Below are 12,376 nucleotides of genomic sequence, written 5' to 3' on the forward strand. Positions count from 1 at the left end.
AGCTTACAGGCAGGTCACTAACAGGCAATAAACAGGCAAAGAACTGCACAGTACAACGAGTTGTGTGTTTTGGCAATCTCGGAACGCACAACACGTCAGTCCTTGTCACGGATGGGCAATTGCAGCAGACGACCACACCGGGTTCCACTCCTATCAGCTAAAAACCAGAAGCAGCAGCTCCAGTTGGCACGCGATCACCAACACTGGACAATTGATGAGTAGAAAAACATTGCCTCATCTGACTAATACTGGTTCCTGTTGCGTTATGCTGATAAAATCTAAAAATGAAATATCGCATTTACATAAGTATTCAGACCCTTTACTCAGTACTTTGTTGAAGAACCTTTGGCAACGATTACATCCTCGAGTCTTCTTAGGTATGACACTACAAGCTTGGCACACCTGTATTTGGGAATTTCTCCTATTCTTCCCTGCAAATCCTCTCAAGCTCTCTCAGGTTGGATGGGGAGCGTCACCGCACAGCTCTTTTCAGTTCTCTCCAGAGATGTTCAATCAGCTTCAAGTCGGGGCTCTGGCTGGGCCACTCAAGGACATCGAGACTTGTCCCGAAGCCATTCCTGCATTGTCCTGTTAGAAGGCGAACTGTCACCACAGTCTGAGGTCCTTAGCACTCTGGAGCAGGTTTTCATCAAGGATCCCTCTGTACTTTGAGCCGTTCATATTTCCCTTGATCCTGACTAGTTTCCCACTGCCTGCGGCTGAAAAACATCCACACAGCATGATGCCACCACCATGCTTCACCGTAGGGATGGTGCCAGGTTTCCTCCAGACGTTACGCTTGGCATTCAGGTTGAAGAGTTGAATCTTGGGAATCTTGTTTCATCAGAGAATCTTGTTTCTCATGGTCTGAGTCCTTTAGTTACCTTTTGGCAAACTCCAAGCAGACTGTCATGTGCCTTTTACAGAGGAATGGCTTCTGTCTGGCAACTCTAACAAAGGCCTGATTGGTGGAGAGATCCTTGTCCTTCTGGAAGGATCTCAACAGAGGAACTCTGGAGCTCAGTCAGAGTGACCATCAGGTTTTTAGTCATCTCCCGGCCCAAGGCCGTTCTCCCGATTGCACAGTTTGGCTGGGCGGCCAGCTCTAGGAAGAGTCTTGGTGGTTCCAAACATCTTCTTCAATGATGGAGGCCACTGTGTTTTTGGGGACCTTCAATACGGCAGACATTTTTTGGTACCCTTCCCCAGACCTGTGCCTTGACACAATCCTGTCTCGGAGCGCTAGACAATTCCTTCAACCTCATGGCTTGGTTTTTGCTCTGACATGCACTGTCAAACTGTGGGACCTTATATAGACAGGTGTGTGCCTTTCCAAATCATGTCCAATCAAATGAATTTACCCCAGGTGGACTCCAATGAAGTTATATAAACATCAAGGATGATCAATGGAAACAGGATGCATCTGAGCTCCATCTTGAGTCTCATAGCAAAGGGAATACTTACGTAAATAAGGTATGCTTTTCATTTTTTTATTATATAAATCTGCAAACATTTAAGACCAGTTTTTGCTTTGTCATTATGGGTTAGTGTGTGGAGATTGATGAGGGAAAAACATTTAATACATTTTAGAATAAGGCTGTAATGTAACAAAATGTGTAAAAAGTCAAGGGGTTTGAATACTTTCTGAACAACTATATACATTAGTAGCATATCTAATGTTTATGGTGAAATAATGAGTCTCTTAAGCTTGTACAATTGTTCTGCATTTTCTTCATTCATCAGCAATATGTGGGCATATTAAAGTGGGCTTCTATAACAGATAACAAAACTGAAAAGCAAAGATATCATCCAACTTTGTTTATTCTTATAATAACAATATTAATAATTATTTTCTCCAGAGAAAGGCAAAGGAACTCTGACTCAGACATTCCAGTGCAGCACATTGAAACCAACCAGCAACTCTTAATTACATTACAATCCACCAATAATTATCAATTGGCCCTTAATTATTTAATCAGATAAATTACCCCTGCTGTATAAAAAAAAAAAAAAAAAAAAAAAAAAGATGTTTGAGGGGGCTTGAGGAGCAGGCAGGTGAAGGCTCGCAATCAGAGTGCAAAGAGTTCAAGTCTGCATGTCCATGGTAGCCTCAAGTAAGACACTGTACAATGATGTAAAAAATGGCAGAAGCTTTCTGGACCACACGGAAACACCTTGTGCAACTGTCATTAGCTGATTCAAATTAGAACATGATGTGAAAACCAATTTACAGCTGTAGTGAATATGCGTTGTACCTCAGATACATTAGTCTAATCATGTTGAACATTCAGTGTCAAACTGCAGCTCTCTTCATCTGTTCAAAACAGACAGCTGAAAATGGGGGCAAGATACTCAAGTACAGTAACATGGTGCTTAGACCATAGATTGGGCTTGGTGCAGGATAAGCAAGGGAGAAAGGCCTGAGGGTTACAGCTGGCTGAGTCCAGGGCCATTTTGGGCTCAAAATAAAAATAAGAAAACCTACAAATCAGTTCATACATTTTTTAACTCATTTCCTTTCATATTTTCCACCAATAAATGTATTTTGGAAAAAGATGATTGTGAGGTTTAAGAGAAACAAAACGGTCTCAGAAGACAACAGAAAAGTCAGAGGGGCGAGAGGGGCCAGAAACCCCAAACTGAAAAAACATCCCCTCCCAAGAAAATTAACAATCCCCTCAAAACGGTCTTTACACACACAACCTCCCCCTAGCCACTTTGCTCCCCCCCACCCACCCAAAAAGTCTCTCCATCCTCCTTTGCCTTCATCTCAAAAGCTCTCAGTTCAGTCTCAAAGTTCAGCCTCTTTGCCTTTGTGCTCCAGTCTGTCTCCATCCACCGTCCAACTCATTGTTATCATCAGTACCCCTCTTCCACAAGCTCACAGTTTGAGCTCATTAGCAACCTTGGAGGCGATGTTCTTGAAGGCGATGGATGTGCCAGAAATGCGCTTAAAGCGAACCCCGTTAAGGGAGAGGCGGGGCAGCTTGCACACCTCCATCTCCCACTCGACAAAGTCGTCACGGGCGGGATTCCCAGACACACACAGCAGCATGTAGCGCTCTCGCAGCTCATACTCGCAGCTGTTGGAGTCCAGAACCTTCCGGATCTCCTTCATCATCTCGTTGGGCTCCATGGAGGAGGTGGTTTTCATGCTCCAGGTGAAGCGCAGCGAGCGGGGCTTGTTGTCCTTGGAGGTCAGGCCCGGGGTCGTGGTGCTGGGCACCGTAGAGGTGGAGGACAGGGAGTCCTTGTTCTCATCTCCTGCAGAGCCCAGGGTGCCCTTCTCCAGCTTCTCAGCAGTGGTCAACATGGGTCTGAGTTGGGAAAGAAAGTAGGAAAGGAGAATAAATATAAGGCAAGGACAGAATGAATGAAAAACAGACAAAACAGCAAGGTTACGGGCTGGTTAACAATGCATTCAATCACAGGGGGAACCAATGACAGCATGAGCATGAAACATTTAAGTTGTGCATTTACATGGACTCTTCAATGAGCAACAGAATACATGCGTCTCTTTCTGCTATTAAAAGATCAATGCTTACATTGTCAAAACCGAAGGAGCGCTACTGATCATATAATCAGCATGCTATTCTTTACACCACCTAAATCAATTAATCTAATCATTATTTGATTGACATTTTTTTCACTGAATCAACAGATTGATCAAATTGTCACTATCGTAATCCTCACCTGTTGGCCTCATCTCGACCCTCTCCCTCATACGGGCTCCTCAAAGAAAATCGGCAAAAGTTTAGTCTCCCCAAATTCCAATTAGACTTTATTACCAGGTTAGCACAAACACCATCAACTCCCATTGCAACCCCTGCACCTTCAAATTCCAGATTCTATAGTATTTTTCTTAGAAATTATACTGTATGTATCCATAGATTTCATTCATGTGAGCTCCACTACATTTTAGAGGACTATGAGGAAATAACTAGGTATCTCTACTAATTCTATTTCAAATCCCCAAAAATGGATTTACACCCCCCCCCGAAGTGGAATCACACAATCCATGGATACTTCTGTATTTTTGTTTAGCATACAACTGGAATGAACAGTCAGAGATCACATCTTTGTCTGTTATGTTAATAAGGCCCATCACCACCATCCAATAACCCCTCTCCTCAAACTCCCACAGCAAGGCATCCATAAGAATAAAATAAACAGCATCGGTCAGATGCATATGCAGGCATTCTGCGGACCTATTCTCAGTTTCCCAAGGTGCCCAAAACCTTAAGTCTGTGCCCACCACAATTATACGACGTCAAATACATGCACTCCTTGACGCAAGTTTTAGTAAACATAAAAAAATATATATCTTCATCACTTTGTTGCTGAGAATATTATATTAGTGCCAAGAAACAGACGGCTCAAATGACACTTCAGGGAACTCATTCGAAATAGAAACAAAAATAAGCCAAGTTAAGAAAAAGAAAACAGCAGGACGTTGCTGAAATATGAGGTTGTTTAGTGCAAACTGCAAGCCAGGACCAGTGGCCTGGTATCAGACAAAAGAAATGCAGGAGATATCCCTCCCAAAATAACAGTGACGTGACTTTTTCAAAATCAACAGCAATAATCCCTACTCCTGTCTGAGCATGTAATGTTGAAAGCCTTCCCACAATACAGGCAGCTGACAACAGCATTAGAGTTCAGAAGAATGCGTGTTCTTCTCAACAATCAACATCTCTCTGTATTCTAAGCTTCTTAGCTTTATGCACACTGGGTAGCATGGCATGATCAGACTGGGTTGCACGGAGGATTTTCTATTCAATTGGCCAAGGACCCATAGGGCAACACTCGACACTAACCGAGACAAAAAGGAAACGGGAATGAGAGAAAGCAGAAAGGGAGGAGTATCATTCACTGAGGGATGACAAGAGCAGCAGATGACGGTGAACCAGGCGATGGAGAGCAGGGTGAGTTAGTATAAAAAGGCAAATCGTTACAAAAATAAATCCTTATTAAAAAAAAATGTTAAAAAAAAGGGTCATGACACATAAAATAGCCTCACAGTGGAGAGATACGACAAGGTAATAGTTGAGGAAAAACTGGGTGTGGTTATTTTTGCCTACCTTCTGGGGAATCTGAATGAGAGATTTCTACAAAAAAAAGGGGAGGGGGGAAGAAAAAGAAAACTGTATGTACACAAACGTGCCCAAAACAAACCACAGCCAATCTGTTATACATGTCAGTCAACTGAAAGAGATGAATACTCCCCCCGGTGTCCCTCAGGAGGTGAGCTGCTTAAGCCAAACAGTTTGTCACTAAATAGCTGTTAATGTAGCTTGACATTACCATAGTCTTCAGGATGTTAAAGGCAGAGCAGTTCGATGAACGGACTCGGATTAGGACTAACGTTAGCACTGGTTGGGAGACATGCATGCCAATTATGATATATTTACACTGTTTACAAAACTTTAAGAAAACCTGCTCTTTCCATGACAGACTGACCAGGTGAACGCTATGATCCCTTATTGATGTCACTTGTTAAATCCACTACAAATCAGTGTAGATGAAGGGGAGGAGACGGGTTAAAGAAGCGCTGTTGAACGGGGTATGGTAGTAGGTGCCAAGCTTCACTGTTTTTTTTGTCAAGAACTGCAACGCTGCTGGGTTTTTCATAAATCAACAGTTTCCCGTGTATCAAGAATGGGCCACCAACCAAAGGACTTTCAGCCACCTTGACACAAAAGCATTGGAGTCAACATGGGCCAGCATCCCTGTGGAATGCTTTCGATACCTTGTAGAGTCCATGCCCTGACGAATTGAAGCTGTTCTGAGGGCAAAATTGGGGGGGTGCAACTCAATATTAGCAAGGTGTTCTTAATGTTTTGTACACTGTGTATAACACCTTACATTCTGAGTGTTGTACAATTTATCAATAAAACAATTAAACTATAGCAAGATACTCAGATTTGTATTTGAAGGTATTTCTACACAGAGTAACTTCCCTAGCATGTGTGGCAACTGACCATAGCAACAAAAACATGCACAGCTCCAAACCAACTCAAACTAAAAAAATAAAAAAAAAGAGGGGAGTACTTGTAGTCAAGCACATTGTGAGCACAAGAACATTATGTCCAGACAAAAAAATAATCACAGGGACACAGTGAAGAGAAGAACGAACAGTCCAAAAATCACAATGCACAAACATGAATACCTCACTGTAATTCTCACACTCTCATTCACTTAAGGCAAGATGTTCAACACCAGGATGTGATCAGCAAAACAGAAAATCACATCACAGGTCCCCGTTCCCCCATTCTCTCACCTGCGCACAAATTTAGAGGTGAACTTGCTGAAGATACCAGTGCCCCCAGCTCTTCGGGCCTGGCTGTTCCCATAGGAGAGGGAGGGGGATGCTGGGGGACTATTGTAGGTGGTGGCATGCTGGTCCCGCGTCGCCCTCTGCTGCCCAGCACTGAAAGTGCTTCTGGTGGCCACATTTCTGGGGAAGTTGGATCGTTCAGTCGCCGTGGAACTGCTGACGTTGTGGGCAGAGGGAGACGCCACTGGTACTCTCAGAGGGGCAGTGCTGTTTTTATAGTTTTGGGAGTAGAATGAGTAGGCAGAGACGACATTTATAGATTTCATTATCACCATGCACATCAACATTTTCCCCATTGCTGAAGCTATTTCCCACAAAGAATGTATGATAAAAACATAACTGAGCTTGAGATGGTGAAACAAAAGTTCAGTAAATTCATATAATTTCTATACAAAAGCCTTTGGCTAAAGGAATGTGTGCAACAATGTAGCTGCTTCTATTAGGCTACAACATGCCATCCACACTGCAAAATCTCCCATGATTGACTTTAATCTTGAAAGATGAAGCCTAGTAAAATTACATATTGCCCAGAAAACGATTACAGCCTCGCGACCCGCCATGGGCAGCAGGTATAAACTACAGACTTGGAATTTGAGGCCAGTGAAGCTTTGTTGAGTGTTAAAATCAGAGGCACTCTGCATTATCACAATATCAGCGTGACACAGTAGGATCAGCTAACAGGGTAACAACAAATGCAGCATCACTACAAAGAAGGAAAGGTTGGGGAAGGGGCATGGAGCTGTGATACTGTTGATTATGTCGTGGACCACTCACTCATTGTCATTGAGGTTATAGCGAAACCACGTAGTGATAAAGTGGATTACGTGTTAACCAATTGATAAGTGAATGACACCCTACCATTATAGCTCATTCACTAGGATTGTTTTCGTAGATTTTTATTTTACAATGTGCATGGCCCATGAGATGTCAGATTTTGTATGGACAGGGAGTTACAGGAGGTATTAAAATGAGATTACATGACATGCACACCAGCCAGGAGCTGAGAGAGTTCCGGCTCAGGCAAAAACATGGCACCGGCCACGCCACGTTCAAAGTGTGATGGTGTTTGATGTGTAACTGAGGGTTTGCAGGTACACATGAACCACGGGTTGGGAAGGTTCTGGATTTCATGTGCAATGTTTGTGGTAGGACTGGTCGGATAAGGACAGAAGTGTTGGGGAGAAAGGTATTTCCCAAAGAGGTGGGGTGCTTGTAGGGCGAGTTTCAGGGGGTGGGGAAAGTGGCAGACAGAAAAAATTAGTGCTTTCAATGTTGCCCTTCCAGCAATATTGCTACCCTTTTAACCCCTACATCTGTGATCCATCTCTACCCATTTTGAATGCTCAATGCTGAGAACTGCCACCAGGGACCATCTAACCCAAACCCTTTCATATCCTCTATTCTCCCTTCTGACGAGTGACTGTCCTATGTTCCCCGCTCTGGTGACACTTGCCTGGGCCGGTGTGCGTGGATGTCTGAGGGGGTGGGATGGGCAGAGGTGGACAGGGACTTGTGGTGTCGGGGGCGGGAGGAGGAAGAGAGAACTGCGGCTGCCGAGGCTGTGGAGGCGCGGGACCCTGGGGTGGTTAAGCTGGGGGAGAGAAATTAATAAACCCAGTGCCGACCGCCCCCCCGTGAGGGGTGGAAGAGGACCATGGGGTAATCAAGGTTAGAAGTGGGGAGGAAGCGGAGGGGGACACGGAGGGAGGAAAACAACAGACAACACAGGATCTCAGATAAGGCAGATTTGTATTGGATGACTATACAGAACAGCTTCCATTAAGCTCCCTTAATGGAAGACTGCATTACTTCTGGGAAGCATTGCACCCCAAAGAAGAGATGGAGAGAGAAACTGTCAGAACAGAACACAAGTTTGAGGAAAGAAAAAGTGGCTTTAAAAAATGCATAAAGGAATAAAATGCTTTTTTTTTAAAAATGGGGACAATGTGAATGTTACAAAACCCTATTAAATTAAAAAGGCATATTTGACATAACATTGTGTGAAAGGGCCATTCTGTCAGTGAGGAGAATGTGTGCTAATACAGTTTAGTTTAGTAGCGATGGTGCTGACCACACCGTGTCAGTTTGCCCTCTCATCATCTCTTTCAAGCAAACATGTTTTAGTCACATGTTGTTGGCAACGCTGCTCCCCTTCTCCCACACAGAACATGTTCTTTAAACACGTTCCCTCTGCATTCTTCCCTTTTTGTGCCTGGAAGTAGCCTGCATATAAAAGCAGCCAGCATCATAAATCCCAGATGAAAGAGTGAGATCTGACTATCAGGGTCAAGAAATGATTATGGTTTCAGTTGATTGCAGATGCAGTGTTTCACTTTGTGAGTAAGCTGGCCTTGAGTATATTTTGATTCTTTCATACTTGCTAAAATGTGTCACTAATCCATTATAAAAGATTTCAAAACTGCTCCTGTGTGACTGTATGTGAGAATGTGTATGTACTAGAGGTCGACCGATCATGATTTTTCAACGCCGATACAGATTATTGGAGGACCAAAAAAAGCCGATACCGATTAAATCGGCCGATTTAAAAAAAAATTTAAAAAATGTTTTAAAAAATTATATATATATATATATATATAAAATAATGGCAATTACAACAATACTGAATGAACACTTATTTTAACTTAATATAATACATCAATAAAATCAATTTAGCCTCAAATAATGAAACATGTTCAATTTGGTTTAAATAATGCAAAAACAAAGTGTTGGAGAAGAAAGTAAAAGTGCAATATGTGCCATGTAAGAAAGCTAACGTTTAAGTTCCTTGCTCAGAACATGAGAACATATGAAAGCTGGTGGTTCCTTTTAACATGAGTCTTCAATATTCCCAGGTAAGAAGTTTTAGGTTGTAGTTATTATAGGAATTATAGGACTATTTCTCTCTATACCATTTGTATTTCATATACCTTTGACTATTGGATGTTCTTATAGGCACTTTAGTATTGCCAGTGTAACAGTATAGATTCCATCCCTCTCCTAGCCGTTACCTGGGCTCGAACCAGGAACACATCGACAACAGCCACCCTCGAAGCATCGGTACCCATGCAGAGCAAGGGGAACAACTACTCCAAGTCTCAGAGCGAGTGACTATTGAAATGCTATTAGCACGCACCCCGCTAACTAGCTAGCCATTTCACATCGGTTACACCAGCCTAATCTCGGGAGTTGATAGGCTTGAAGTCATAATCAGCGCAATGCTTGAAGCATTGTGAAGAGCTGCTGGCAAAACACACTAAAGAGCTGTTTGAATGAATGCTTACGAGCCTGCTGGTGCCTACCATCGCTCAATCAGACTGCTCTATCAAATCATAACATAATAACACACAGAAATACGAGCCTCAGGTCAGTAATATGGTAGAATCCGGAAACTATCATTTCAAAAACAAAACGTTTATTCTTTCAGTGAAATATGGAACCGTTCCGTATTTTATTTAACGGATGGCATCCCTAAGTCTAAATATTCCTGTTACATTGCACAACCTTCAATGTTATGTCATAATTACGTACAATTCTGGCAAATTAGTTCGCAATGAGCCAGGCGGCCCAAACTGTTGCATACACCCTGACTCCGCGTGTAATTAACGCAAGAGAAGTGACACAATTTCACCTGGTTAATATTGCCTGCTAACCTGGATTTCTTTTAGCTAAATATGCAGGTTTAAAAATATATACTTCTGTGTATTGATTTTAAGAAAGGCATTGATGTTTCTGGTTAGGTACACGTTGGAGCAACGACAGTCCTTTTTCGCGAATGCGCACCGCATCAATTATATGCAACGCAGGACACGCTAGATAAACTGGTAATATCATCAACCATGTGTAGTTATAACTAGTGATTATGATTGATTGTTTTTTATGAGATAAGTTTAATGCTAGCTAACAACTTATCTTGGCTTCTTACTGCATTCGCGTAACAGGCAGGCTCCTCGTGAGGCAGGTGGTTAGAGCATTGGACTAGTAACTGTAAGGTTGAAAGATTGAATCCCTGAGCTGACAAGGTAAAAATCTGTCGTTCTGCCCCTGAACAAGGCAGTTAACCCACCGTTCCTAGGCCGTCATTAAAAATAAGAATGTGTTCTTAACTGACTTGCCTCGTTAAATAAAGTTATATATATATATAATAAACTTATATATATGGCAAAATCGGCATCCAAAAATACAGATTTCCAATTGTTATGAAAACTTGAAATCCGCCCTAATTAATCGGCCATTCCGATTAATCGGTCGACCTCTAGTACGTACACTGGGAATCCACCTGCTCTGTGTTAAATCCACTGGCGGCTGGCCACTGCTTGTAAACACTGCCACCTAGACATGTGACTAGCCCCAAAAACAGATCTCCGCTGCCATGTCAGAGTGTGTGTGATTGCGAGTGTGTAAGAGTGCGCGCGTGGGTGCTTGTGTCTACCTGTCCATTCCGTTCTGGACCCCAAGTGTGGCTCTCTCAGGGACTGGCGAGTTTCGACTGCGACTCGTACCAGTGGACAGGATGCTGTTCTGTAGGACCGATAGAGGATATGATGTAGAGTACAGTAGTGTACATGCCATCAACCCTGGAGTGGCAGGCATGCAGAACAATAAGTCCACTCACGGTGGAGGGGGTTGGGGTGCTCCTCTTACGATCTGCTGCAGCTAAGGGACTGGGAGGGACTTTAGTGGAGCTGCCAGTGCCAGAACCTTTCCTCCCATAATCCTCTGCTGTGTGCTTATTGTCGCCCTGGGAACGCTTAGAAGCTGAAGAACCTGGGAAAAAGAACAAGAGACAACAGAAGAATGGAAAGAGTAGGACAGAGACGCAAAGACGGAGATCAATATAAAAATATAGTTGAAACCAAAATAAGAGCATTTGTCCAAAATAGCAGTACATTTACAGTATCCTCATCGATCCAAACAGCTTCCTACCTGCATCTGTTGCTCTCCGGGGCTTCTGATTGGATGAGGTACTGCGCTGTACCTTGTGAGAAGGGGATTGGGCATTGCTGTTTGTGAGGTCACTTCCTGGGCGGGGTTTCATTGATAGGCTGATGCATTCGTCCATCTGAGGGAGAAGAGGGATGGTCATACATATTACCATGGCAGGAGTAGGACACACTTTGCTCCTACATATAGAGTGTATTCACTTCGTACCTCAGAGTTCCTGTAATCCAGTAATAGATATGTGGCCATGACGTCATTGTATTTTTGGTTGACGAGCGAGTCCTGGATCTCCTCCGCAGAGTAGCCCATCTGCAACATGATATCTGGACAGAATGGCAAGAAAAGGTCAACCGTACTACCACATCAAAGACAGAAGTACTACGCACACATGCAGCATACTGCAGAGACAAACCGATCACAAACACATGATTCTACAGACAAAATAGTTAAGACCATAAAGGCATATCATTAGAGTCTAACAAAAAAAGTATAGCATTTAGTTTTACTAAACATGAAGGCACATGTTGACACAGCAAAGGGCATGTTACGCAACACAGAGGTAGGCAGACTAACAGGGCACGTAAAATAAGACTACCTTCAGATAGAGGGGCCCTCCCCCAATTAATGTGACCTCTAACCCCTTCCCCAGTAACCCCTCTACTGCCACCAGCTCATCCACCAGACGCCTGCCCCACCTCTCTTCCACCCCCCCGCTCGGTCGGGGTGCTGACCTGTCCTCTTGGGGTCCTTGTAGTCTGGCTGGGGCTCGATGAAGGGCTTCAGCTCCTCTTCCTCATGGCCTACGTTCATCCAGCGGTCCTTCATGATCTGCTGCTGGACACAAGCAGAGAGAGAGAGGACGGAGTCTTGGCGTTAATGGGGAAAGGGAGGTGGATAGAAAAACACAGTACTAACAGTTGTCTCTACACAATTCTGGTTTGTATCCAGCGGAGGCAGTGGCTAGGTGAGGTACTATTAACCTCCAGGCTGCCCCTCTTGGTTGGGTTGAGAATGAGGAACTTCTTGAGCAGGTTCTCGCAGTCTGTGGACATGTAGAAGGGAATCCTATACTTCCCCCGCAGAACCCGTTCGCGCAGCTCC

The 12,376-nt window shown here is 43.6% G+C and overlaps 1 protein-coding gene across 15 annotated transcripts in view; it reads right to left on the reverse strand.

Annotated features, from left to right (window-relative positions):
- Positions 1–1,803: 1,803 nt before the first annotated feature.
- The window catches only part of LOC110533979 (serine/threonine-protein kinase MARK2), a 33,861-nt gene continuing 23,288 nt past the window's right edge, over positions 1,804–12,376 (reverse strand). For 3 of the 15 annotated variants that reach the window (XM_036990389.1, XM_021618589.2, XM_021618579.2), the window contains exons 9-19: positions 12,256–12,375; positions 11,971–12,109; positions 11,486–11,598; positions 11,261–11,396; positions 10,950–11,101; positions 10,767–10,855; positions 7,791–7,928; positions 6,281–6,544; positions 5,082–5,108; positions 3,694–3,732; positions 1,804–3,317 (exon numbers count right to left, since the gene is read on the reverse strand). In XM_036990389.1, the coding sequence (XP_036846284.1) occupies positions 2,882–3,317; positions 3,694–3,732; positions 5,082–5,108; positions 6,281–6,544; positions 7,791–7,928; positions 10,767–10,855; positions 10,950–11,101; positions 11,261–11,396; positions 11,486–11,598; positions 11,971–12,109; positions 12,256–12,375 (1,653 nt within the window). In that variant the 3' untranslated portion in view covers positions 1,804–2,881. The remainder of the gene's footprint in view (positions 3,318–3,693; positions 3,733–5,081; positions 5,109–6,280; positions 6,545–7,790; positions 7,929–10,766; positions 10,856–10,949; positions 11,102–11,260; positions 11,397–11,485; positions 11,599–11,970; positions 12,110–12,255; position 12,376) is intronic. The other 12 variants (XM_021618584.2, XM_021618581.2, XM_021618585.2 and 9 more) reach the window with 12 other exon arrangements.

The sequence above is a fragment of the Oncorhynchus mykiss genome, chromosome 10 (genome assembly GCF_013265735.2).
Source record: "Oncorhynchus mykiss isolate Arlee chromosome 10, USDA_OmykA_1.1, whole genome shotgun sequence".
Taxonomy (NCBI): Eukaryota; Metazoa; Chordata; class Actinopteri; order Salmoniformes; family Salmonidae; genus Oncorhynchus; species Oncorhynchus mykiss.